At 43.5% G+C, this 26843-nt stretch overlaps 1 protein-coding gene across 3 annotated transcripts in view; it reads left to right on the plus strand.

Annotated features, from left to right (window-relative positions):
- TTK (TTK protein kinase) overlaps positions 1-26843 on the plus strand; it is a 129096-nt gene that overhangs the window by 97410 nt on the left and 4843 nt on the right. For all 3 annotated transcript variants that reach the window (XM_048845162.2, XM_048845163.1, XM_048845161.2), the window contains 7 exons: positions 8041-8198; positions 8309-8460; positions 9671-9795; positions 10183-10263; positions 13767-13943; positions 23306-23396; positions 23679-23782. In XM_048845162.2, coding sequence (XP_048701119.1) covers positions 8041-8198; positions 8309-8460; positions 9671-9795; positions 10183-10263; positions 13767-13943; positions 23306-23396; positions 23679-23782 — 888 coding nt within the window. The remainder of the gene's footprint in view (positions 1-8040; positions 8199-8308; positions 8461-9670; positions 9796-10182; positions 10264-13766; positions 13944-23305; positions 23397-23678; positions 23783-26843) is intronic.

Consider the following 26843-nt stretch of genomic DNA (forward strand, 5'->3'; position numbering starts at 1 on the left):
TCATCACTTGACAGTTCCAACAACTTGTCCTCCAATGATGGTGAAAGAGAAGTCTCAGTTTCTAGAGAGGAGAATTGCTCATGAACCCATTGCTTTCCTTTCCGTGGATCAGAGTCTGATAGGAAATAGTCCTTGAACTTTTGGAGAACTGATTTTAGAAGGGATACAATTATTTCACATAGGAGAAGCAGATCTCATTTCTTGCATTTCTGGCTAATGATGACAGTAAAGATGTGGAACATGTCATAACAGTCGTGCCTGACTCTCTCTTTCCAGACTTGAGCTTTATTTTTTAAAGGCTGTGATCTTGATAGCCAATACAAAGACACTCAATATACTTCCATGCATAGAGAGATTGAACTGATTAAAGTGATCAAATATATCTGCCAAATATGCAAGTTTGGCGAGCCATTGTAAATCTTGAAAGTATACTGTCAGAGGGTACTCTTTTGAGACAGAAAGGCTTCAAGTTCACACACTCGGTTTAATATTTTGCCATGGGATAACCACTGCACTTCATCGTGTAATAGTAAGTGATGGTGTTTGGACCCCATTTCTTCACACGTCGCAGCAAAGATGCAAGAACTAGTCCATTTGCTGTCACAAAATTCACAATTTTAACAACTATACCAAGGACATCATTAAGCTCTGGAGATCATTTCTTGACTGCCAAGACCTCTTGATGAATAAAGCAGTGTGTTGCTTGAGCAACTGGTGCAACTTCCATCACTCTTGCTACTACCCCTGAATGTCTGTCTAACATTGTGGCTGCTCCATCCGTGCAAATTCCAACGCAGTGGTCCCACTCAAGTCCGTGTCCTGTCACATAGTTGTTTAGGACCCAGAACATTTCTGCACCTTGTGTGTTTTGTGGCAGTTCTTCACAGCAGGGTTCTTCACATGAAACACCTTCATAGGCATAACGCACATAAACAATAGGAAATGCTGCATTAGAAATGTCCACTGACTCCTCCAAATGAATTGCAAACCAGCTTGACTCCCACACCCTTTCTATCAACTGAGCTTTGAAATCTTCTGCAATATCAGTGATTTGATGTGAGACATTATCATTTGACAGTGGAATGCAGCTTGTTTTTTTGGCAGCTGCATTACCCAAGACTTTGTGACAGGCATCTATTACTGAATGCATGATTAGCTCTTCACCACCTGTAAATGGTGATTTGCATTTAGCTATGTGTCGGGACATCAGATACGATGTTTTTAACAAATCTTCATTAAACGTTACTGCAGTGTGCAATACTTTCTTTTGCCCCTTCACTTCTTCTTGTTTCCATTGGAAGAATTCCACTGGCTTTTCTTTTAAATGTGAATGTTTGGTTCTTTTTCGAGTGCTTGCTCGTGTCCGTTCCATTGTAGGTGTGTGTGCTCACCACATGCACCAGTTCTGGAAGTTTTTCCCTCAGTGGTATCCGTAGGGGACCGCTCGGTGCCCTCTGGAGTGGTGCCTGTATGGCATGGTATAAGGGATGTCGCCAGCTCCCCCTACCCTCATTTTCTTATTACCGCCAGTGACGGTGCTGGAACATCATCTTGCTTTGACAAGCTTCTTCTTTCTCAGTCTGATTCAAAGTTTTCCCTGTAAATAGTAAAAGTTATTCGTATCCCTTAGTGTAGTTAGTTAGTTAGTCCCGGATGGGACTTAGCCTAGGAACGGGCCATGCCCCGATCCCCAGGCTTCAAATCCTGAGATCGCTGTAAAAAAACTATTCCCATCAGCGATCCTTATAGTAGCTGTCTGAGATGCCTGGGCAAAACCCATATCAGTGACATCCACCTCGGGGCATCGCAGCTCCCCGGTGTCTGGAATGCCCTGGCAGATCGCCTCAGCAGGTCCTTCTTCTCTTCCCATGAGGGTCACTCCACCCGGAGGTTATCCAGGTACTCTTCTGATGGTGGGGAGCTCCCCAAGTGGAGGAACTCAGTCTCTGATGCCTTCCATCTGTCGTGGGAAAGAGATCTAATGTACGCATTCCCGCCGATTCTGCTGGTCAGCAGGGTCCTAGCAAACGTCAAAAGAGAGAAGGCAAGAGTCATCGGGATCGCCCCTACGTGGCCTTACCAGCACTGGTTTGGCACGCTCATGGACCTGGCCTTGGTTCCCCCATGGCCACTGTCTGGATCTTCTCGCAAGACCACGGTCTGCTCCTGCACCTGCTCTTCCCTCCTTCCACCTCATGGCTTGGTTGCTGAGTGGCTGAACCCGGAGGAAAGGGCCTGCTCCAGCCAGGTACAACAGGTCCTCTTGCAAAGCAGAAAGCCCTCCACCAAAGCGACTTACCTGGCAAAGTGGAGGCAGCTCTCCTGCTGGGCGGAGGAGCGTGTGCAGTCACCTGTGCAGTCCATCCTCAATTACCTGCTCCATCTTAAGTAGCAAGGCCTCGCACTTGCCTCCATCAAGGTGCACTTGGCAGCCATAGCGGTTTTCCATTCCCAGGTCCAAGGCAAATTGGTGTTCTCACATGACATGTCCATCCGGTTCCTGAAAGGACTAGAGCGGCTCTTCCCACCTGTTTGGGACCCAATTCCACAATGGGACCTCAACCTCTTCCTCTTGAGGCTCACAGGGCCCCCCCTTTGAGCCACTGGCCTCCTGCTCCTCGTCTCCTCTGTCATGGAAGGTAGCTTTTCTTGTAGCCATTACCTTGGTGAGGCGAGTCTCCAAGATTAAAGCCCTCACTTCGGAGCCCCCGTACACAGTTTTCTGCAATGACAAGGTCTAGCAGCAATCCCACCCAGCGTTTCGGCCTAAGGTGGTGTCTCACTTTCATGTTAACCAGAATATCTTTCTCTGGGTTCTCTGTCCAAAGCCGCACTCAACTGCAGAGGAGAGGCGGCTGCACACCTTGGATGTCCAGCTTACGAAGGCCTTCCGCAAGTGGACCCAACTCTTTATTGTGACTGCGGACAGGATGAAAGGCCTACCAGTGTCTTTGCAGAGGATCTCTAACTGGATCACATCGTGCATCCAAATCTGTTATGAGTTGGCACTGACAGAACCACCACCTATAATAAAGGCCCACTTGACCAGGACACAAGTGTCCTCGGCGGCCTTCCTAGCACATGTCCCTATCCAGGACATCTGCAGGGCTGCTACGTGGTCATCAGTACACACATTCATGACGCATTATGCCATTACCTAGCAAGACAGAGATGACACTGGATTCGGCAGAGCTGTGTTGCAATTGACATGTTTGTGAACTCCTACTCGCCTCCGGTGGCACTGCTTGGGAGTTACCTACAATGGACGAGACATGAGCAAGCACTCAAAGAAGAAAAGACTGTTACCTGTTTCGTAACCGGTGTTCTTCGGGATATGTTTCTCATGTCCATTCCATGACCTGCCTTCCTTCCCCACTATCGGAGTTTCCAGCAAGAAGAAACTGAGGGTGGGGGGAGCCAGCAGTTCCACCATACGGGCACCACTGCAGAGGGCGCCAGAGTCGGTCCCCTACAGATACTGCTGAGAGAGAAACTTCTGGCACCGGTGCATGTGGTGACCACACACACCTACAATGAACAACACATCTTGAAGAACACCAGTTAAGAAACCTGTAATTGTCTTTTTCAATGTGTCGAATCATTTTTGAAGGTTTCAGAGCATTTGCTTAGAGTTGTGCCACACACAACACAGAGTTTTCAGACGTTCTAAATCCTCACTTGCAACAAATCCATACTTAATGTAAGACTAATCGTATTTTTGATCGAAGGACGAACATTTCCTTTTCTCTTCTCACCCTTCTTCCTTATCATGTTTGGAGTTACTCAACATCTCTGTTTTTTTGAACTTTTGTTAGTCCCAAAAAATCAATCCAGAGATAACTGCTTTGACCGTGACATTGTCTGGCTTAGCTAAGTAAAAGTTTTTTACTAGAACTTAACTTTCACTCACTGTGTCAAAGTCAGATTCAGGACTCACATAATTTGTCAGACCACTCTGTTTATTAGCAAAGCGCCTTGCTAATGCACCCAGATGTGAGCCCCTCTCTGAGGCCCAAGATAACTTATGTTAAATTGGCTTTGGCTTAGCTGTATAAATAAGAGACAAAAGAAAGCAGAAACTGACAAATATACATACATATCTTATTTGCATACTAACGTTTACCAATCTCCTAGCTCAGTAGGAACTCTAAGTTAATTAATTTGAGGACCCATTGTCTCACGCTCCTTAACGTTTCTCTTCCTGACAACTATATTTCAACAAACCCTTCAAGTAGCATTTCTTTAATGAATTATAATTTCAATATAATTCATTCTACTTTCACAACTGCTAACTACTTCCTTCCAACAAATGTATGCAAATGTGCTTTGCATATCAGCATGATGGCAATCAATGTCAATGCAGTTGGTTTGTTTGTTTATTTGTTAATGTTCAGAAATAATTGAATGTAGTGATGTGAAATGCAAGCACAAAAAACCCTTTGCATTTTAAATATTAATATTCTATGTTGGGAAAATCTCAGGAACTGGCAAGGAGGCTGCCATGAATTGGTGCCTGTCCCAGATCGGTCATTGAGAAACACTGTTCTAGAAGGTCCTGTCAGTAGTGGCTGCTTACCTGTGTTGTCAGGCTATTGTGGAATAGTTTGTGTTGTCAGGCTATTCCCCTACCTTGATGGTTGGCTACTCGGGTCAATCCTACCAAGAGGTGTTATCCGCCACAAGATCAATGATTCCTCTGTTTTGAAACTGGGCCTTCAGCTGAACATAAAAAAATCCATACTAACTCCTGTTCAGAACGTACAATTCATTGAGGCCTTCTTGGATTCCCTGACATCCAGGGCATCTTTCCTGATGGACAGGTTCTGGACATTATCGAGACTTTTGTCAAAAGCGATTCAGGACAGCTCCCAGACCTCAATAAAAAACTACTTCAGCTTCTGGATCACATAGCAGCTTGCACTGTTGTAATAGAGCATGCCGGGTTACACCTCCCCTATTTCTAGGGGTGGCTCAGAACAGTTTATTCGCCAAACGGACACACTCTAGACAAGAAAGTGTCTGTTCCCTAGCAGGTAAAACATTCCCAAGACTGGTGGAAGATTGAGCATAATGTAGGGGCAAGGGTCCCCTTCTTCCAACCAGTACTGACAGTAACCATGACCGCGAATGCCTTTCTGTTAGGATCTGGGGTACATCTCGGTACTCTGACAGCACAGAGCAGGTGCTCACCCCAAGACACCACCCTCCATATCCGCTTTCTAGAGCTCAGAGCAGTCAGAAATGCCTGTCTTCATTTCCTTCTTTTCATCAGACTCAGATCCATCAAAGTCATGACAGACAGCATGGCTTTCATGTTTTATATCAGTTGCCAAGGAAGGGCAAGATCCCGTTTCCTCGGCGCTGAGGCAATAAAATTGTGGAATTGGTTTATAAAGTATCACATAAGGATCTCAGTGTATCTACCTGGCATACAGAATGTCACAACCAACAAGATCAGCATGTACTTCTTCGAAGACTGAGTGGGATTTCAATCCCCAGGTTCTGGTTGGAATCTTTTGGAGTTCAGGGTTTCCAGAAGTAGACCTAGAAACAAAAAATGTCATTTTACTCAAGGGGGGAGAGGGGGTTTAGCTTGCAATTCCCTGGGGGATGCCTTCCTCCAGCCTTGGACGAAGATAAACAAGATTAAATAGGACAACTCCAGAATCATTCTAATTACCCCAACATGGTTGAGGGAAGTATGATTCCCTTATCTGTTGCATCTAGCTCTTTTTCCCTCCGACAGATCTCCCAATCTTCCTCAGCTCCTGTCCCAGGACACCTGTAGTCTGACACATCCCAACTTTGGCAATCTTCACCTATAAGATCTGGTACCTCAATGGTTTGTGGAGCTAGAGTCTTGCTCTGCTGAATTTCAACACGTTCTATTAACTAGTTGAAAATTTTCCACCAGAACTATTTACCTTCAAAAAGTGAACAAGATTTGGCCACTGGTTTGAACTGTACAATGCTGATACCAAATCTGCCCTGCTTCCACTTGTCCTGGAGTACCTGCTATAGCTTAAGAAATCAGGACAGTCCCTTAATTCCATCAAGGTTTATCTGGCAGCCCTAACAGCCTTTCATACTACTATCAAAGGGTTTTCTTTATTTTCTCACCCCATAACCACAAGGTTCACGAAATACCCGGGGAATCTCTTCCCAGAGATAAGTTTCTGCTCTTATCTGGGATCTGAACTTGGGTCTCAAAAGCCTCACAACCCTCTTCTCCCCCCGCGCACCCCCCCCCCCTTGAATCAATGGCCACCTGCTCCTTCTTGAATTTATCTAGGAAAACAGCCTTTCTAGTGGCGCCTTAATGGCAGATCCCCCTCCCCCCCCCCTTTCGCAATGCTCTACAAGAATGAGGTGTCTTTTTACAACCATCTCCTGGGTTTCTTCCTAAAGCGACTTCCGAATTTCAACTGAATCAGATCATATACCTGTAAGTTTTCTTTCCAAAATCGCATACTTCCAACCTGGAGCTTGTTCTCCATACACTAGATGTCAGGAGGGTATTATCCTTCTATCTGAATAGAACTAAACCATTTTGTAAATCCAATAGACTGTTTCAATTGCAGGCAGGTCAAAGTGCCCTGAGCTCAATCCACCAGATCATGCAGTGTCTTATGCTGAATAGATATGTAAATATTTCAAAACTGGCTTTCCAATCATACCTGGGAAGGTACTTAAACTAAATCTTATTCAGCCCTCTTCATAATGTTTCATCATTTGCAAACAGTTACTCCTCAACAGGATATGTGAATCAACTTTTTTTAAGCTGAAACCTCTGCATGAATTTAAACAAATCAGTTGTCTGGTGGACCTGAGACGCTGGCATCCCTCCCACCCCAGAATTTGCATTTAATCTTGGAATTTGAACATGCATGCACACTCATGTTGTAATTACCACACCCAGGTGTTCTCAGTCGGTTTCTTCCCTATAAAAGTGCTAAAGGAGAAATGCAGGGATGTTATCTTAAAAACAAACCAACAAAAAACCTCGCTGATGTATTTGGATGCCAGTGAAGAAACAATTTCTGCACAAAAAAATCCTATACAGTATATCCAGATTACACATAATCTTAACAATTGTGATTTCAAAACAGTTTTGGATTTGATTTATGTTTATAGCCCTTCCTGCCAACCTTTTTTTTTTTTTTTTTTTAACAGAATTTTTTCTATACTTTTTTAATTGGCAGGCAGTTTCAGTTTTGTGTTTTGGACATCCATAGGTTCACTCTCAAGAGACAGGAGCCAAACTGCAGAGGAGGCAGCAGTGTTGATGTTGGCAGTTGACAAGGGGCCACACAGGAAAAACTGGGACTTGAAGTGTTGGTGGAGATGGAAATTTGGTTTTGAACTTGCATAGGCTACAGTTTTATTCCAGGGAATGGGACCTGGAAACTTGGATAAGTTTGGAGGAATATATGGGGAGAATGCAACAGAGGTTATGGTAGACATGAAATGGGAAACGCAGCAGGAAGTCAGAAACTGCTGTTCTCTCTGGAAGGTGTTTAAACTTCATACAAAATAATTAGGCAGTAACTTTGTTACAGTTCTCTGTCCAATGGTCATTTGAATTTATTTACTGAGAGTGTCTGTTGACTATCTGATGTCTCTTCAGTGATCCTACTCCAGCTCTTGGTAGGCTGTCATAGAATCATAGAAGATTAGGGTTGGAAGGGACCTCAGAAGATCATCTAGTCCCACCCCGTGCTCAAAGCAGGACCAACCCCAACTAAGTCCACACCCTAACTTGCAGTTTTTAAGTGGGTTCAGCTGAGAGCCCAAGAACTGCCTGGGTGTAGAATCTAGACTACCTTCTGAATCCCTTGAGGTTGTTCTTCTAAGTGAAGTATTGTGGGGCCAAATAGGGAAACATGTAGTATTTCCTCTGTAAACTAAAATGAAATGTTGTTTTCTTCCCCAAAAAATGCTGTTTGCCCATTTCTAGATGTGGTGATGGAACACACCACAAATTGAAGAAACATTAGGAATGCATAAAGAGGGCACTTTTGTTTCTCTGCTGTTTTGCAGGTGTTTCAGGTATTGAATGAAAAGAAGCAACTGTATGCTGTCAAATATGTGAATCTTGAAGAAGCAGATCAACTGACTGTTGAAAGTTATAAGAATGAAATTGCTCATTTGAATAAGCTACAGCAACACAGTGATAAGATCATCCGACTTTATGATTAGTGAGTAAACATTTTAAAATAAGTTAAATAAGTTTTCAAACTATTCCTCAAAGCAGTTACTCTCTAAAATTTAATTTCAGTATGATGATAACACTTATTATTTATTTTAGTGAAATCAGTGAACAGCATATCTACATGGTAATGGAATGTGGAAATATTGATCTCAATAGCTGGCTTAAAAAGAAAAAGACTATTAATCCATGGGAACGGAAGAGCTACTGGAAAAATATGTTGGAAGCCGTTCACACAATCCACGAACATGGTATTGCTAAATATTTCTAGATATTTGTGTAGTACATGTGGTAGAGATAAAACGGATTTTACAGAGTTTGGAGGGGTAGTTGCTCTCTGTGCTGGTGGAAGCTGGGAGGCCTTTTTGGATGCGTGGCTTTATGGCAGAGTCCTTGAGGTTTTGTTTATTTTGTGTATTTCAGAGCAACTCTGTTATAATCCAGAGGCCATACATCCCTCCAGAAATGAAGTACCACAGTAGTACTTTCTTCCACAACTTACCAAATTTGATCCATGTCTTCTTGACTAAGTTATTTGAATCTACCTCCATTAAATATCCTTCATTCCCATTTTCTCCCCCCACCCTACAGAACACATAACCGACTCCTAGAACATAAAACTAGTTGATGACCTATTCAACAAAGGTTTTGGGTTTTGGTTTGTTTTGGGTTTTGCTATTTTGTCCAGGTGGCCTGTCTCCATTGGCCGTAGATGATGATGTCCAGGTGGCACACAGAAAATCTCTCTTTTCCCCTTCCCCTATGTGTACCCAGAAATGGGAGAGCTTGTCCCTAGCTTGTTTCTGGTACCCTGGACCTCTTCTGCTTTTCTATTTTTCAGGCAGCCTAGCTCATCAGACTACACTTAGGATTTCTAGATTTCTAGATTTCTAGATTCTGGCTGTAAACTGGACTCTAGTTCTATCTCGATGGAACAGTTCAGGGTGTGTGCACCCCAGTTGTCTCAGATTTTCCTTATAAGTAAAATTAGAGTTAAAGGGGCAGCTGCAAGCAGGTCCCACCAAGGCAAAGAAATGCTAAACAAAATGTCAGTCACTTGGCTGCAGCAAAAGTACTGAATTCTGCAGCATTTTGAAAAATGCCCAATTCTGTGACCTTGAAATCATAGAGCCCATGGGGCCCTGATTGAGAGTAATGGTGCAAATCATACCTCTTGGAGATATTGTTTGACTATCTGCAGACTCAGACAGTTCACATTTTCATGATTTTTACTGCAATTGTTAAGGACTGAAAACATCTAATTTTATTTTTTAAATGAAATCTAAGATTCTACAGCACAATTCAGCAGCAAAGGGTGAATTTTGTATCCAAAGAATACATTGGTTCCTGCTCAAAAGTTTAATTGACACATTTGTGAGGAGAGCCACAAAATCATACATACTTGGTAGTTTAAAATTCATGTCTTAGTTGGATTAATCTTGGAGTTTTCTTACCTTGCAGGCATTGTGCATAGTGATCTGAAACCAGCAAACTTTCTGATAGTTGATGGAATGCTAAAACTAATTGATTTTGGCATTGCGAACCAAATGCAGCCAGATGTGACAAGCATTGTTAAAGATTCACAGGTGAAATATTTTTAGTAGATGGAGTACCATGTTTTATAAAATGTAATTTCTGTGTCTGCTACGTTAAGTGATCTACCAACCTAAAGAAAACAAACATACATCAGAATTTTGTGCTACACAGTACTTTTTATGTTTCTGTAGCTAATAAAACTAAAGCTACTGATAATTATTTAGAGCGAATTTCTGTGCATGCATATTGTTAACTTTAAAGTATTAGACCACTGAAAGCCAGAGCATGGCAGAAATACTCACCCAGATTCTCAGTCTGGAAGTTGCTTTTCAAGGCTTTTATTAGACCACAAACTGTCAAAATACAATTTTCAGGTTAATTAGATTCCATTAAACACTAGGTTAATTTAAATATAAATATATGTTTTTTATTACTAGGTTGGCACAATTAATTACATGCCGCCAGAGGCAATCAAAGATATGTCTTCCTATGGAGAAAATGGGAAATCAAGATCAAAGGTAACATATTTTCTGTGTGTGTGTGTGTGTATAAATTATAAAGAGGGAAATATTTCAGACATTTTGAGGAAACAGAAGCTTAGAATATAAAAACTTTCACTCTAACCAGAACATGGAGGAAAACTATCTCATCAAGGCAACTGGGTAGAGTCACTGGCCAGGTACATGCTTGCTTTTTCTTTGGAGGTGAAGGGGAGCAGGGCAGTCTCGAGTAGCAACAGATGGGAGGGTATGATTGAAGTGCTAAATAAAGAGAGAGATGGGGAATTGAGAAATTATGATCTCTGATCAAAAGGAAAGACAGGAAGAAGTAGATTGAAGCTAGAAGGAAAGGAAGATAGAACAGTGGGAGACTCTTGTAGAATAAGATACGTTAATCCTTTTAAAAAAGGAAGCTGGCTGTCCGTGTTCTAGTTAAATACTGTACACGAGAAATTGTGCATTCCTTTAAAAATGGAAATGGGGCTTTATGGGAGACAAGCCAGGTATAACTTTCAGTCTGACTAGTAATTTTATGCTCTGGCCAGTAAGAATTAAGTAAACTTCTTCAAGCCCAGACAATAAGAAAATCTTGTTTTGCAAACTTTTACCTTATGCCTTTATACTACTGCCCATCACTGTAGTATCTGCTGTTGATATTACATGAAAGGGGCTCGAAGTCCCTTGTGGACTTCATGGAGTCTCTAGCACTTCTCACTTTTGGGAATCAAAACTCTGCTTGAGGTAGGCTTTTTTGTTTTCATATTGTGAGAGTTACTCATGGTGAAAGGCTTTCTCGGAGGGAGGTTTTGCAATGTTCCCTAAAGATGGTTCTCCAGCAGTTTGTTCCCTAGCTGGATCCACTTGACCAAGAATGGTTTGTCCCCAGCTCTCACATGCTTTGTGATCTCTGTTGTTTTAAAGGATTGTAGGTATTACAGAGGTTCATAAATCAAAATTTAGTCTTTCACGTAGCTGGGGCTTGATCCACTAATTACTTTTAAAATTAGGACCCAAGCCTCAAACCAGCATCTGGAGCTGACTGGGAGCCCTGGGAGGGACATTAGCATAGGTCTGATGTGTTCAGAGTCCAGAGCCATGGAGAAAGTAGGCAACCTCATTTTGTGCCGGCTGGACCTGTGGGTCATCTTCAGTTACAATGAGTTGCAGTAATCCATTTTGGAGGTGACAGATGCGTGTATTATCATGGCCATGTCTTCGTCTGCGAGGAAGGGGTGAAGTTTCCTAGCAAGCTGGAAGTGAAAGGTGTTTTGGGAAACTATTACTTGGTTATTGAAGTGTAGGTAGAAGTCAGGCAGAATACCAAGTCTTTGCACAGCTGTGATGAATGTGGGCTGTATGCCTCTGATGGAAGGTCTTACCTCCATTCAGCTTGAGCCAGCTGCTCTTTATCCTAGAGCTAATTTCTTGTAGGCGTTCTGACATTTAGTAGTGGTGGCATCAGCTGAGAATGAGTGTCATCAGCATACTGCTGCTAGTGGAGTAAATGTTTTATACACACTTCCAAAAATTGTACTTCTGGCAAAATTGCTAAATCTCAATTTTAACCAAATCAGATTTGCCCCATGTTTGATTTGAGGCTCCTCAATTATAGCTATAGTAATATTTAGTGCACAGATTTAAGTAACCCTTTCAAATAGTATTAAGTTAGGATGTTTCAGATCTACAGGAGGATTCACTGTCTCTCACTAACTACATAGGACATTTTGGTATGTTGATATTATAATATGGGTATACATTTGTGCTAAGGTTTCACCTCTGATCTTAACAATTTTGGCAGAATGGTGAAATGAAGTTGTGGGATTTTTTCATCTACCGTCCTTGTTATCATTTTAAAAATAGCTAATGTACCTTAACTCCGTATGGGTCTGTAAGATCTTTGCACTAAGAGGTTACTGAAGTGAGCGTCTTGCATGACCATCTGAGCCGTATACCAAAGTACATTGCACACCACATCTGGGTTAGCATTAAACTTACTGGGTGAGATTCTGTGCTGCACTTCTGAGAGATTCAGCAAAGAACTCTCAGCCCAATGGGAAAAGCAGATAAAGATGGTTTTAAGCCATCTTTGCACCTTCCCAGTCCTGGGCTGCTGCAGGCAATGGAGTAGTCCCCTAGCACAAGTTAAACTGTGCTGGTGGCCTGTCTAAAGTATGACAGCCTTCCAGGGCTGCCCTACAGGCCAGAGTGCTGCATGCTGTGGTCCCTGCCCTGTCATGTCCCTCTCTCCCATTTGCCTCTTATATCAGGGCTTGCATGATATAAGACAGGCAAAGACAGGCTTACAGGCTGTGTTCTGCAGTGCCCGGGGCCGAGGAAATCCGCCCCTGACCAAGCTACTGTTCTTTAAAGATATTTTTTAGCTGCTCTGGCCCTCTTACCTTGTATAAAGGTGCTTGACAGAGCGTGAAGCTTTCACCCTATATATTCATCAAAAGCTTCATTCATAAGGCCCTGCATGAAGGGTCCTGGCTTAGGAATCTAATATATCTAGTTTTTGACCAAAGCCCAATGCATGTCAGGTAAGTAATATGGCATGGTGGTTGTGCCAGTGTCCTTCTATGACATCTGTAGACAAAAAGTAAGTTCTGTAGAAAACACAGATGCATAGTGAAATGTCTTCATTTTAAAAATAAAGACAGCCCTACTCACTGGGGTGCAATTTTTATTAAACAGCCACTAACTCACCTTTCCTTCTAAGAGATCCATGTTGGTGGTTGTCAGATCCTCTGGCTTTGGAATCAGTAGTCTCTTCCCATTTATAATTTGATCATACACTGGTGATGGGGTTAGTGAGGAAAATGCTGAAGAAAAGAACTTCTGCATTGTTGTCAGGGTCATATATCTCAATTGAGGCTAAACTGTGTCTCCTACTCCCACTCCTCAATGACTGATTGATATGGAGGAAGTTCTGGGATCATGTACCACCAAAAACAAAACCCCAAACCAACAAAACACAACCCTACATCATCATATCCCAGATAATGCAGTTGGTGGTTGTGCAGGAGAGGGAGTTTACCTTGCTTTTTTTATTCACCATCTTTGTGAAGAGATGCCAAGAGGAAAGAACTGTTTTAAGAAACTGTCAAAAGCAATATCAAGTTCAACTTTAAAATCAAATATTTTGTTTTAATTTTATCACTAACTCTTTAGCTTTTTAAGTTGAGAAAGACAATTTAGTCCTCATAAAAATAATTCTTTAGAATATATTTATTTAGAAGTTAATATTGTAACAAGACACTCCAAGATTTGTGTTTATGGTCTAATAATGACATGTGTTGGCAGTTAATAGCACTCAGCCTTTGGCTTTTATTCATAATCATTAAGGCGGAACAACAGACTATGTAACACACCCCCTATTGTATCTTCTTGCTTAAGTGAAATTATATTACATGATAAGTAATAAGTAAATGATGATTGGTAACTATGAGAAAAGATATCATTCCCTTTTAAACTAAAGTAATTCATATTATTATTCAGATAATTACTTTGTTTGTTTTTAGATAAGTCCCAAAAGTGATGTTTGGTCATTGGGATGCATTTTATATTGTATGACTTATGGGAGGACTCCGTTTCAGCACATAACAAATCAGATCACTAAACTTCATGCTATAATTGATCCTAGTTATGAAATAGAGTTCCCTGATATTGCAGAAAAAGATCTCCAGGATGTTTTAAAGGTAACTTTCTTTAATACTTTTAGTTTTTTTAAAAAGTTGAATTCAGATTCAAGCGATGGTTGTTCCTTTACTAGACTGTTGTAACCTGAGTAGATATGACTTGACTTCTTCTGAAACATTTTCTAATTTGGTTCCCAGATGGGCATAATTCTGATTGTGCATGTAATGATGGATATGACCACCAAAATGAAGATTAGTTAATGCTCAGGCTAACTATATGGCTTCCTCTAGCTTGAACATGGTTTTTCAGCTCAATTTGCAAATGTGATAAGTAATTGAATAGATTAGGCAGTATGACCTGGTTGATTTGGCTGAGTCACAATACAAGTGCAACATATGCTCTTCCCAGAAAAAATGCTTTTTCCCTTACTCCCCACAAATTGGAACCTAGCCAAATTTTTCATGTCTCTAAAAAACCAAAACTGAGTCCAGTTGAGTTTCTGACAGTGCTACCTAGCAGGGAATATAGATTCAGAATACAGACACTGCTCTTGACCTGGCAAAGGCAGTTAACCCTTTGATGGGTTGTTAGGGCATGTTTGTGGAGCATAAACTGAGAAACTTAATAGAAATACTAATGATTTATGTTGCATAATGTAAAACTGGATCACAACCAGTTGTATTACATGATCCCTTTTTAATAATAGGTATGTTGTATTTGATCTTCAAAATGTATATTGTAGCATAACATCAGTTCTCCAAAAGTTAGGGTTGGCAGCACTTTCTGTTTAATGGTCAACTTTTCTAAGGGCTCTAAAATCCACATGCTTACTTGGATTGTCTTGAACCTTGTTGTGTTTCATGAGGGTACAGGGTAGTAGTGTTAGTGGGGAAGTGGGTGAGAATACTTACAGAGAAGAAAGGAGCAGTCATCACATCTCAGAGCTATTGTTTCACACTGTATTCATCTCCATGGAGTGTTTTCATTCAGGTGAGAACATCCCATTGAAATAAATGAGCTACTTCACCCCTCTGTTTCTGATGTTGTAAATGGATGTGGGAAGTAGTTGAAAGAGTGGGGAGGAAAGGAAGGGATCAGAGCTATTCAGTGGGGGGAATGTCATGGGATTTCAGTTATGCCCGTCCAAAACTCCCACATCTATCAATCAATGGTAGGTACTTATTTGGTCCATGTCACTGTAGTATCAGAGCACCTCACACTCTTTAATTTATTTATCCTTACGATGCCCCCGTGAGGTAGGGAAGTACTTTTTTTCCCCACACAATGCACAGTTCTTCAAGTGCTTGCTCATGTCGATTTCAAGTAGTTGTGCGCGCGCTGCGTGCACAGTCATCAGTAGGTTTTTCCCCTAGCGGTACCCGTTAGGTCGGCTGAGGAGTCCCCTGAAGTCACGCCTTCATGGTGGTGCATATAAGTCCCTGCCAACCCGCCACCTCTTCAGTTCCTTCTTACCACTAGTGACAGTCGTTGGAGCTGTGTGTCTCACTTGCCTTGGCAAGCATTTCCCCTAGTGATTGAACTTTGAGTACACCATAAATAGTTAATTAGTTAGTCTTAGTCTTCTTAGTTAGTTAGAAGTAAGGGGCTTCCCCTCCTCCCCCGACCCCAATTTTCTCCTCTCTTGGAGTTCGGGGCATGCCTCGATCCCAAGGGTTTAAGCCATGCAGGACTTGCCCCAAGCCCATGCCAACGGATGACCTCCATAACTCCTGCCTGAAGTGTCTGAGGGAGGCGCATCAAACAGATCGCTGCAAGATCTGTAAAGGCTTCCGCCCGAGAATGAAGCTAAGCGGGTGGAGAGGAAGTATTTTGTTCCCTCTAAGGGATACGAATATTTATTTACTCATCTGCAGCCAGGTTCGCTAGTCGTGGTGGTGGCGAATGAGAGAGACGGGCAGCAGGGCCCAACCCCAAAATCCAAGGATTCAAAGAAGCTGGACCTCTTTGGCTGGAAGGTGTACTCCACCGGGGGGGCTCCAGCTTCGGATTGCTAACCAGCAAGCAATCCTTAGTAGATATCATTTCAATTCATTGGACTCCATGATGAAATTTAAGGAATTGGTGTTGTCAGACTCTAGGGTGGAGTTTGCTGCCATAGCAGAGGATCGCAAGGCAGTGCAAGGACCTCTTTACAGGCCTTACTGGACGCGACAGATTCAGCCACACGAACCATGTCCTCTGCCATAGCCATGAAGAGGAATTTGTGACTCCAGGTGTCAGGCCTTCCACCAGAGGTCCAGCCAATAATTCAGGATTTGCCCTTTGACAGCATGGGGCTGTTTTTGGAGCAGACAGACTCCAAGCCCCACAGGCTGAAGGATTCGCGGGCAACATTAAAATAATTGGGTCTGCAAACCCCCACCACCCAGAAAAAGCATTTTAAGTCCCAGCCCCCTCTGCACTTCTACCCTCCCCAGCCTAGGCAAGACTTCCCCAGGAAGTGGGGCAAGAATGGCAAGCATAAGCATCCACAGCCCAGTCAAGGCCAGGGCTTGGCGAGGGAGTGATCAGGTTCTAACCAAGCCTTTTGAAGGGGCACCTGGAGGCAACACATCTGACCACACACTGGATCCTTCGCCCTGTTTTCTGAATCCCCCATTTCTACCACGTATGGTCCCAGATAACCTCAGATCACTGGGTCCTTCACACTGTAGAAGTGAGAGATTCTCTCCAATTCTGCTCCTCCCCTCTCTCCCACCACCTCTTCCCCGTCCCTCTTCAGGGACCCTTCTCACGAGCAATTCCTCTTGCAGGAGTTCAGACGCTTCTTGCTGCGGGAGCAGTAGAGGAGATTCCTCAGGAGCTAAGGGGCAAGGGATTCTACTCCCGATATTTCCTAATCCCCCAAAGCCAAAGGATCTCAGACCCATCCTTGACCTGCAAGGCCTCAATAGATTTATGAAGAAGTTGAGGTTCCACATGGTCTCTCTGACTGCCATCATCCCATCTCTGGATCCAGTACACTGGTACGTCAAGGACGTGTACTTCCACATATCGATAATTCCAGCCCACAGACATTTTCTCAGGTTCGTAGTGAACCACAACTATTACCAGTTTATGGTCCTCCCCTTCCGTCTGTTAGCAGGCCCTTGAGTTTTTACCAAGTGCATGACAGTCGTAGCCACCTTCCTGAGAAGAAGGCAGGTGCAGGTCTTCCATTACCTCAACGACTGGTTGGTCAGGGGCCACTCCAGGGCGCAAGTGGAGCAACACATCAACCTGATGAGATCCACCTTCGACAGGCTGGGTCTCCTTCTGAAATATACACAAATCAACTCTTTCCCCACTCAGAGAATACCGTTTATTGGTCTTTGGTCAGGCCAGAGCCTTCCTGCCAGAGTCTTGTTTTCAGACAATGCAAGACATCCTACAAGGCTTCAAGCAATACCCCACCACCACAGCAAGGAATTGTTTGAAGCTCCTTGCACATATGGCAACTCGTACATATGTGGTACTGCACGTGAGACTGAGGCTCAGACCTCTCCAGGCCTGGGCACGACAGTCTGGACAAGGTGGTTACACTCCCACTGCTAGTTCTCGGGTCTCTCCAGTGGTGGCTCGACCCACAGGCGGTATGCACAGGGGTCCCCTTCTCCAAAACACAGCCCTTGCTGTCCCTGGTTACAGATGGAACAGCTTTGGGGTGGGGAGCTCATTTGGGAGAATTCAGGACCCCAGGTTTTCGGTCATAAGATGAGCGCCCACTTCACATCAACATCAAGGAGCTGAGACCAGTCCACCTGACATGCCAAATCTTCCAGGCCCACTTGCAAGGGAAATGCGCGGTGCTGATGATGGACAACACGATCACAATGTTTTATATAAAACAAGCAGGGAAGAGCTTGTTCCTCTCCCCTATGTCAGGAAGCCCTCAAGCTGTGGGACTTCTGCATAGCCCACTCAATTCACGCTAACCCATAGGAAGCGGGCCGCAGTCATACTGATAGCGGCAACCTGGCCTCACCAGCACTGGTATACGATGCTCCTGGTGCTATCAGTGCACAACCCAATCACATTGCCTTTCCTTCTGGACCTGAGCACTCAAGATGGCTGTCTCCAGCATCCCAGCCTAGAGTCTCTCCACCTTACAGCTGGGAAACTTCCTGGCTAAACCCAGTAGAACTAATGTGCTCTGAGCCTGTTGGGGAGGTTTTCCATGGCCAAGTGGAAGAGATTCTCAATCTGGTGCTCGCAAGGTCACGGTCCTCCGACACAGGCACTGATAGTCGAAAATGAGAGGTATCTGCTGCACTTAAAGAAGCAGGACCTGTCGGTCTCATCGATAACGGTTCACCTAGTCACCATTTCAGCATTCCACCTGGATGTAGTTAGCTGTTCAGTCTTCTCCAACCCGATGGTCAGCCGGTTTCTTAAAGGTCTTCACAGAATATACCCGCAGGTTAGGCCAGCCGATCCTGACTTGAGGCCTTAATATAGTTCTTTCAAGACTAAGGGGGCCCCCCTTGAGCCCTTAGCGACTTGCTCTGTACTCTACCTGTCGTGGAAAGTGGCATTCCTGGTCACAATAACATCAGCAGGAAGCGTCCGAACTTAAAGTGTTAACCTCTGACCCTCCTTACACCATTTTTTATAAGGACAAGGTGCAGCTTAGGCCTCACCCAGCCTTCCCCCCAAAGGTCATCTCTCAACTTCATGCCAATCAGGATGTTTTTCTCCCAGTCTTTTACCCTAAGCCACACGCTAACAGTCGGGAGCAAAGACTCCACTCCTTGGACGTGCAGCGAGCATTGGCCTTTTATATCGAGCACACGTTTCGTAAGTCGAATCGGTTGTTCAAAGTAGCAGACAGGATGAAGGGCCTCCCAGTGTCTTCTCAAAGAATTTAATTGTGGATCATGTCCTGGATTGGGGCATGTTACGATTTGGCAAAGATACCTGCCCCTGCACTAATGGCACGTTCAACAAGAGCGTAGGCCTCCTCGGCGACATTCCTGGCCCAGGTCCCAATCCAGGAGATCTGCAGGGTGGCAATGTGGTCGTCTGTCTACACGTTCACCTCTCATTATGCCATTACCCAGCATGCCAGGGACAATGCAGCATTTGGCAGAGCAGTGCTTCAGCCAGCAATTCCATGAACTCCGACCCCACCTCTTAGCAAGGCTTGGGAGTCATCTATTTGGAATTGATATGAGCAAGCACGTGAAAAAAAGTTACCTACGTTTCGTAACTGTTCTTTGAGATGTGTTGCTCAGTCCATTCCAAGACCCACCTGCCTTCCCCTCTGTCGGAGTTTCCCAGCAAAAAGGAACTGAAGAGGTGGCGGGTCAGCAGGGACCTATATGCACCACCATGAAGGCGCAACTCCGGGGGGCTCCACAGCCGACCCAATGGGTACTGCTAGGAAAAAACCTTGCGACAACTGTGCACATGGCACGTGCACACCTACTTGGAATGGACATAAGCAACACATCTCTAAGAACAACAGTTATGAAAGATGGGTAACTGTTCTTTTTCCCCACACAATGCACAGTCAACCTGTGGAACTCCTTGCCAGAGGATGTTGTCAAGGCCAAGACTATAACAGGGTTTAAAAAAGCACTAGATAAATTCATGGAGGATAGGTCCATCAATGGCTATTAGCCAGGATGGGCAGGGATGGTATCCCTAGCCTCTGTTTGCCAGAAGCTGGGAATGGGCTAAGGGATGGATCACTTGATGATTACCTGTTCTGTTCATTCCGTCTGGGCCATTTGGCATTGGCCACTGTCGGAAGACAGGATACCGGGCTAGATGGACTTTTGGTCTGACCAAGTATGGCCATTCTTATGTTCTCACCCACCATTATCCCCATTTCCACAGATGGGAAATTAAAGTATACAGACTTAGACTTGCTTATGGTCACATAGGAAGCCTATCGTAGAGTAGGGAATGGAACCCAGGAGTCCCAGGTCCTATGCACTGGACCATGCTTCTTCTCATGCCTCTCCCCCCGTGTCTGCCCCACTGATCTCATGCTTGTTCCTGCAGCCTCTCTCCAGCTCCTCATCTTGTGTGTCCCATGCTGACTCCTGCCTCTCTGTGGGGAAGATGGTTGGAGAGGGAGAGCCAGGCTGTGTTGCACAGGCAGAGAGAACAGAGAGGAGATGATACAGAAGCAGTGAAGGGACTGACATGCGGTCATTCTTTGGCTGGGATAATCATTGCCTACGAGCCAAAGGCAGTGAAAGGAGAGAGCTGGGCTGTGGTAAATCGGGGAGCTGAGAATTTATTTATTTATTTTCAATGAAGGAAACTAAATGCGCTAAAATTTCATTAACATAAAGTTAAGGACGTCCAGTGGTGCCTAGTGCCTTCCAGAATATGGACAGTGTCTGTCTAAATTTAAACTTCTGAAAACCAGGAAATATAAGTAAAGTACACACTAGCCACCCAACCCAACGTTAACTTTATCCTCTGAATGATGCCCCATTATGCCAATACCCCATACGATCATTCAACCTTTACAGATGTTACAGAACACTTTGGGAACAAAGCACCTGAGCACTGTAGGACAAAAATCTAACTCTTTCTCCTTGGAAAAGCAATGCTCAAGGTTAGGTCAGGCATAGCAAACAGGAGCTAACTATACTTGGCCTACACCCAAACCATCCCAGGTTTGCTAAATGTTACCATGCCTCCACACTTGTCCTGAGAATTCCTTCTGAGACCTTGTTTTCACTTTTATCCCTCACTCCTTGGAGGCTACTGTCATATATGCCACCTGAGTGCTGGGATTCCCCATGGCAAAAAGACACCATTGTGCTCCTCTGTGGACAGTTTACAAAACTCAGCATTAAAATTAGGCATACTTGAACCTTTAAAAACACACAGGTTCCTCTTACCACATTGCACATTGTGTTGTTCCTTGACTTTAGCAAAGCTTTTGACACGGTCTCCCACCGTATTCTTGCCAGCAAGTTAAAGAAGTATGGGCTGGATGAATGGACTATAAGGTGGATAGAAAGCTGGCTAGATTGTCGGGCTCAACGGGTAGTGATCAATGGCTCCATGTCTAGTTGGCAGCCGGTATCAAGTGGAGTGCCCCAGGGGTCGGTCCTGGGTCCGGTTTTGTTCAATATCTTCATAAATGATCTGGAGGATGGTGTGGACTGCACCCTCAGCAAGTTTGCAGAAGACACTAAACTGGGAGGAGTGGTGGATACGCTGCAGGGTAGGGGTAGGATACAGAGGGACCTAGACAAATTAGAGCATGGGGCCAAAAGAAATCTGATGAGGTTCAACGAGGACAAGTGCAGAGTCCTGCACTTAGGACGGAAGAATCCAATGCACCACTACAGACTAGGGACCGAATGGCTCGGCAGCAGTTCTGCAGAAAAGGACCTAGGGGTTACAGTGAACGAGAAGTTGGATATGAGTCAACAGTATGCCCTTGTAGCCAAACAGGCCATTGGCATTTTGGGATGTATAAGTAGGGGCGTTGCCAGCAGATCAAGGGAAGTGATCGTTCCCCTCTATTCGACATTGGTGAGGCCTCATCTGGAGTACTGTGTCCAGTTTTGGGCCCCACACTACAAGAAGGATGTGGAAAAATTGGAAAGAGTCCAGCGGAGGGCAACAAAAATGATTAGGGGACTGGAACACATGAGTTATGAGGAGAGGCTGAGGGAACTGGGGAGGTTTAGTCTTCAGAAGAGAAGAATGAGGGGGGATTTGATAGCTGCTTTCAACTACCTGAAAGGGGGTTCCAAAGAGGATGGCTCTAGACTGTTCTCAGTGATAGCGGATGACAGAACAAGGAGTAATGGTCTCAAGTTGCAGTGGGGGAGATTTAGGTTGGATATTAGGAAAAACTTTTTCACTAGGAGGGTGGTGAAACACTGGAATGCGTTACTTAGGGAGGTGGTGGAATCTCCTTCCCTAGAAGTTTTTAAGGTCAGGCTTGACAAAGCCCTGGCCGGGATGATTTATTTGGGGATCGGTCCTGCTTTGAGCAGGGGGTTGGACTAGATGACCTCCTGAGGTCCCTTCCAACCCTGATATTCTATGATTCTATGAATAACAGCTCTGCCAAGCAGCTCCAACTAATTTCTCCACCGTTCAATATAGCTACACCTAACATAGTGAAGGCAGTTGGAGCACATCCAGATAAATGCTGGAATTCAAGGCTGTGGAGGACAACACACGGTGGTGTGTTAGAACTTTCTCATGTCTACCTATTATGGTACATCGCTTTATTGAACCGTTCTCTGCGACTTTTGCGAATTCCAGGGGACAGAATTTAGGTTGCATTGTGGGGGTAGTGTATACAGTATTTTCTGGTTTTCAGAAATTTAGATTTAGTCACTCTCCACGTTTTGGGAGCCTACTGGGCAATCTTAACTCTGTTAATGAAATTTCTTGGCATCTAATTTCTGCACAAATGTGACTAAATCTGCAGCTATTACATTCATGTTAATAAAAATTAATGTAACTGCATAATTAGAATTCCTATTCATGATAGGTTTTTAAAAAACCTCCAGTTCTGAATTTAAAAGTAAAAAAGGTGTATTCCAAAGTGATCTGTCCAAACAGAACCAAGTCAAAGGCTCCACTGTTACTGTATCTCTTCTGTAAGTTGTAACCTCTCAGGTAAGTTGTGTCTTCATTTAAAACACAACTAGAGGATAGCTGTATCCTGGTTCACTAGTGCCAAGGTAATTGCCACCCATGAAAGTCTATTATGATTATTAGCTGATGTAGTTTAGGATTAAGCATTGATAATATGTGGTGTGGAGGTATATGTTTGTTAACCCCGTGACATGAAAAGTTATGACTCCGATCTAGATCTTGAATTGATTTTTTTGTGTAGCTGGGATTTCTGACAGTTAGGAAAAATATTTCTGGTTGAACTAAATGTTTTGTTTTGACTTTCTGTTATTTTTTAATAAAATTGAAGGAAATTTTGAAACCGTCCTTTCAAGTAGAATTCTTTTCTACACAAATTTGTGGAATGTTTAGTTGGTCAGAATCTGCATTCCCCCCCCCCCCCCCCCCAAAAAAAAAAAATTTGCTCAAAATATTTTTCCCAGTTCTATTCCTAACTAAACTATGTCAGACTACTTTGGCATTTACAACAAGAGGTCCTCTTACTCCTCATGCCTACAAAGGAGTGATATTACAGGAGTATTTCAGTTTCTCTTCTGTGAGGAGGGGATTTCTAGGCATCTTGGTTTTAAGAGATGGGGATCCATACATGTGTTACAGCTTCTTTTCAGTTCAACAGATACAGCTAATTTGATATTATCCTACCAAAACAAGTTTTATAAGTTACAGATTTGTACATGGACACCAGCATAACTGTAATGATTCAGGAAATTGAGCATATGTATTTAACTTCAGGAAACAAAGCTTCAACTATTCACCCCCTCAACCCACTTTTTCAATCTTTTTGTTTTTGTAGCACTGTTTAATAAGGAACCCTAAACAAAGAATATCAATTTCTGAATTGTTGACTCATCCATATGTGCACATTCAAACCTATCCACAGACAGGTAATTTTTACATTTTATAATAGTTATATCACAATAAATTAGTGAACATTTTCTAGATTTCTCTACACTTATTTTGATTTTAAAGAAGAATGCCTTTTTTTGTATGCATTCTCCAGTTATTGGAGTTATGCATAAGTGTTTCTGGTACACTTGTGTATGTGTTGGCAAGGGCTCCAGTATCTTAATTCTGAAATTCTTATATATTCAAAATAAAAGACTGATTGTATACGTTTTGTAAATTACAGTTAGAATGCGGGTTTCAACATAACTATATTTGAATAGCTGTAGGTGGCCTGAATACAAAAGGAACAACAGAAGAAATGAAGCGCATCCTTGGCCAACTTATTGGTCTGAACTCTCCTAACTCTATTTCTAGAGCTGCTAGAGTGAGTACAGTTTTTATACCAATACAATGTTCACATTTAATTAAAATATAATCGGTTTAGTTAAAATAAGTGTGTGCATCACAAAGCTAATAGAAGTAAGTATTTCAAAACTTTATCCCCCGATATAGAGGAGACGTTCAATACTGTCATGAAACTTGCAGGTTAGTAAATTACCATTTCTAATGATCCTCGAGTGGAGTGGGAGTTAGACTGGTTGTGGTAACATGATCTTTTTTTGTCTCCTTGCCTTGCGCAATAAACGTTTCTCCCTAGTTTTCCTGTGCTGACTACATTTTTGTTTTTTTCTCTCTCACTCAGAGCCTATGTCTTGTTGTTCTGCCCTGACCCTAACACTGCAGCACTTTCCTGTAATCAATATGGATGAATGAGCAAATCTTCATGTGTCCATCAGGCAGCCAGTCCAGATGCAGGGTTTTATTTCTGCTGTTTTTGGTATTGAGGCATGCTTCCCCAGTTATTCCTCTCTATCTCTGGAAGCAGCTAGTACCCCTCTGCCAAGGTGTCACCTTTCTTCCAGGCCTCAGAAGAGCCCCAGATGACATTCTACAAAAAGATAGGGAAGAGCAGCTTAAAATATACCTCCTTTGCCTCTCCCTGCAGTCTTAGACAGTGGGTCCATTCTGACAATCTGCCCCACTCCATGGCCAGTCTTCAACGGGGTTGGGAGTGCCTTTTAACTGGGCAACTGTTCTATGCTTTATTAGCACTCCACCCCAGTGAGATGGCTGACTGCTCCCACCTCCCCACAGATATCTGAGAGGGTCTCCTTCCCTCCCAATAGGGAATCACTTCAATCAGGAACCCTGGCCTTCCCACTCTTCTGTTTTTCCACAAAGAATCTTCTCATCTTCCCACCAAAAAAATAAAATGTACCCAAGAAATCTTCTATTTCCCAGCAGGCCATCTCCCTCTTCCCTTGTCTTGAGGGACTTTTTCCAGTGCCCTATGGGCCAGGGGGAGCCTAATCCTTCTCTCAACCCCACCCCATTTCAGTTAAAGAGTCAGTCTGAGAAGGTGGGCTGGAAGTGGATCCAAACTAGCCAGCTGTACTGCAACGCCCCATTCCGCAAAAACCCTGTAAAAGGTGGGTTACTTGTCTCTCATATATGGCAAACCTTTACAATATCCACTGAACAGAAATGTTCATGAGACCGAGCTCCCTGTTGTCCACCAAGGCAGCCCCAGAGAGCTGATATAGCCTATCCATCCTCCTACTGGGAAGATGGTAGAAATGTGATGTGCTTCTCACAAATTTTCATTCACCCTGTCCAAGAGCCACCTTAGGCTCTATAAACTGAATGTCTGATTTCCAGGATCCACCAGAAGACAGATTTGGCAATAGCTTTCAATTCTACAATTTCAATTCTCTAGAGGCCAGCCCTTTGTGACACAATCTTTCTATTCTCTCCCCCCCCCCCCCCCCCCCCCCCCCCCCCTCAGTTGGACAGGAAGGTATAAGAAGCTGTTCAGAATAGTTCAAACTGAGCAGCACTGTGATCACTATCACTTCTTCGTGTAATTGTCTGTGTAAAGACCGCTGCTGGGGCACTCCGGCTGGAGTCTTTTGATCAGCAATACGTTTTGGACCAGCACATGTGCTCTGAATGTCCTCATGGCTCTAGAAGAGGGATGCCCCAACCACCCCTTAGTTCCTTCTCACAACCCATAGCTTCTAGTCAGAGGTTTCACACAAAGCTTCTTTGTACATCATGTAGTTTCTTTTTATGTGTAAATTCTTGTAAATAGTTAGTTGATTAGTACTTAGATTGGGTTTGTGATAGAAATGTTTTATAGCGTTTCCATTTCTTGGTTTGGAAACTTTCCTTTTCTTTCTTGTAAGGTTCTTTATACTGCTGCAGTCTCATCATGACTGAGCACAAGTCCCCAGAATTTAAGAATTGTACATCGTGTGGGGCAGTAATGCTATTATATTGCCATACAAGATGCCTAACTTGTCTGGGTGAAGGGCACATTACTGACATGCTGTTTGTAAATCTGTTTCTAAGAAGATATATTGAGCAAGATAATCTCATCTTAAGATGTTTCTCTTCAGCAGTTTATGCACTGAACTCGCTGGTACCAATAACATCAGTGCAGATTACAACTATGCCTATGGCCCTGCTACAGTCTTCGGCAATATCCTATCATACGTTACAGATCCCTTCATTGCCATCAACCTCAATACCAACATCAACCTCGACTCGTTCAGTGCCAAGGGTGTAACTTGTTACAAAAAGATGTTTCTTCTCCCAGTAGTGTCCCTGTGGGTGCTCCACTTTAGGTGTCGGTGCGTCCCTGCACCAGAGATTTGAGATTTTAGGTAGCAGTGCTCATTTGGGGTGCGTGTGCACAGTAGCTGGCCTTTGGCGCCTTGTGTAGTGCACGCACGACACAACCTATTCAGTTCCTTCTCAATGTCCTCGGCTGCAGACAGAGCCCAGTGGCAGTGCTGCCTCTTCAAGAATCTTTAGAAAAGAAAATAGTTTACATCCTAGTTTTAGTTTTATAGCTCTTAGATTTAATTAGATTTTACTTAGCCAGTTTTTTGTTGTGTTTTTTTTTTTAATTTCCTTTTGGTTTTGGTTCCTTAACTTAGTGGTAGAAATAAAGTTTCCTTTAACTAATTTCTATATATATCTTTTTTCATTTTCCTTCCCAATTGGGAAAAATTAACGGATGTAATGCCAGGCTCACCCGGTTTTAAGAGATGCGACTCTTCCCACAAGGCGATACCGGTCTCCGACAGCTGCGCATCTCGTGTCCATTGCCTGGGGGAAATTCATATCCCCCAGAAATGTGCTCACTGTGGCAATTTAAAGGCGAGGGATCTCTGCCTTAAAATTATTTTGATGGAAAAGTCTCACTAGCCTCCTCAGGAGAAAACATCAGAATCACAGAGCAATAAAAGATCTAACAATGTCGATGCTCAGCCTTCCAAAGCTTCAAGAAAGTGAGCCACGACCTCCCCAAAATTGGACACTCAGAGAAAGAGGAGTTCCCCAGCGAAGCCTTTGCCCTCGGTGCTGAGCTCATCCAGAGA

Source organism: Caretta caretta, chromosome 3, assembly GCF_965140235.1.
Source record: "Caretta caretta isolate rCarCar2 chromosome 3, rCarCar1.hap1, whole genome shotgun sequence".
Lineage (NCBI taxonomy): Eukaryota > Metazoa > Chordata > Testudines > Cheloniidae > Caretta > Caretta caretta.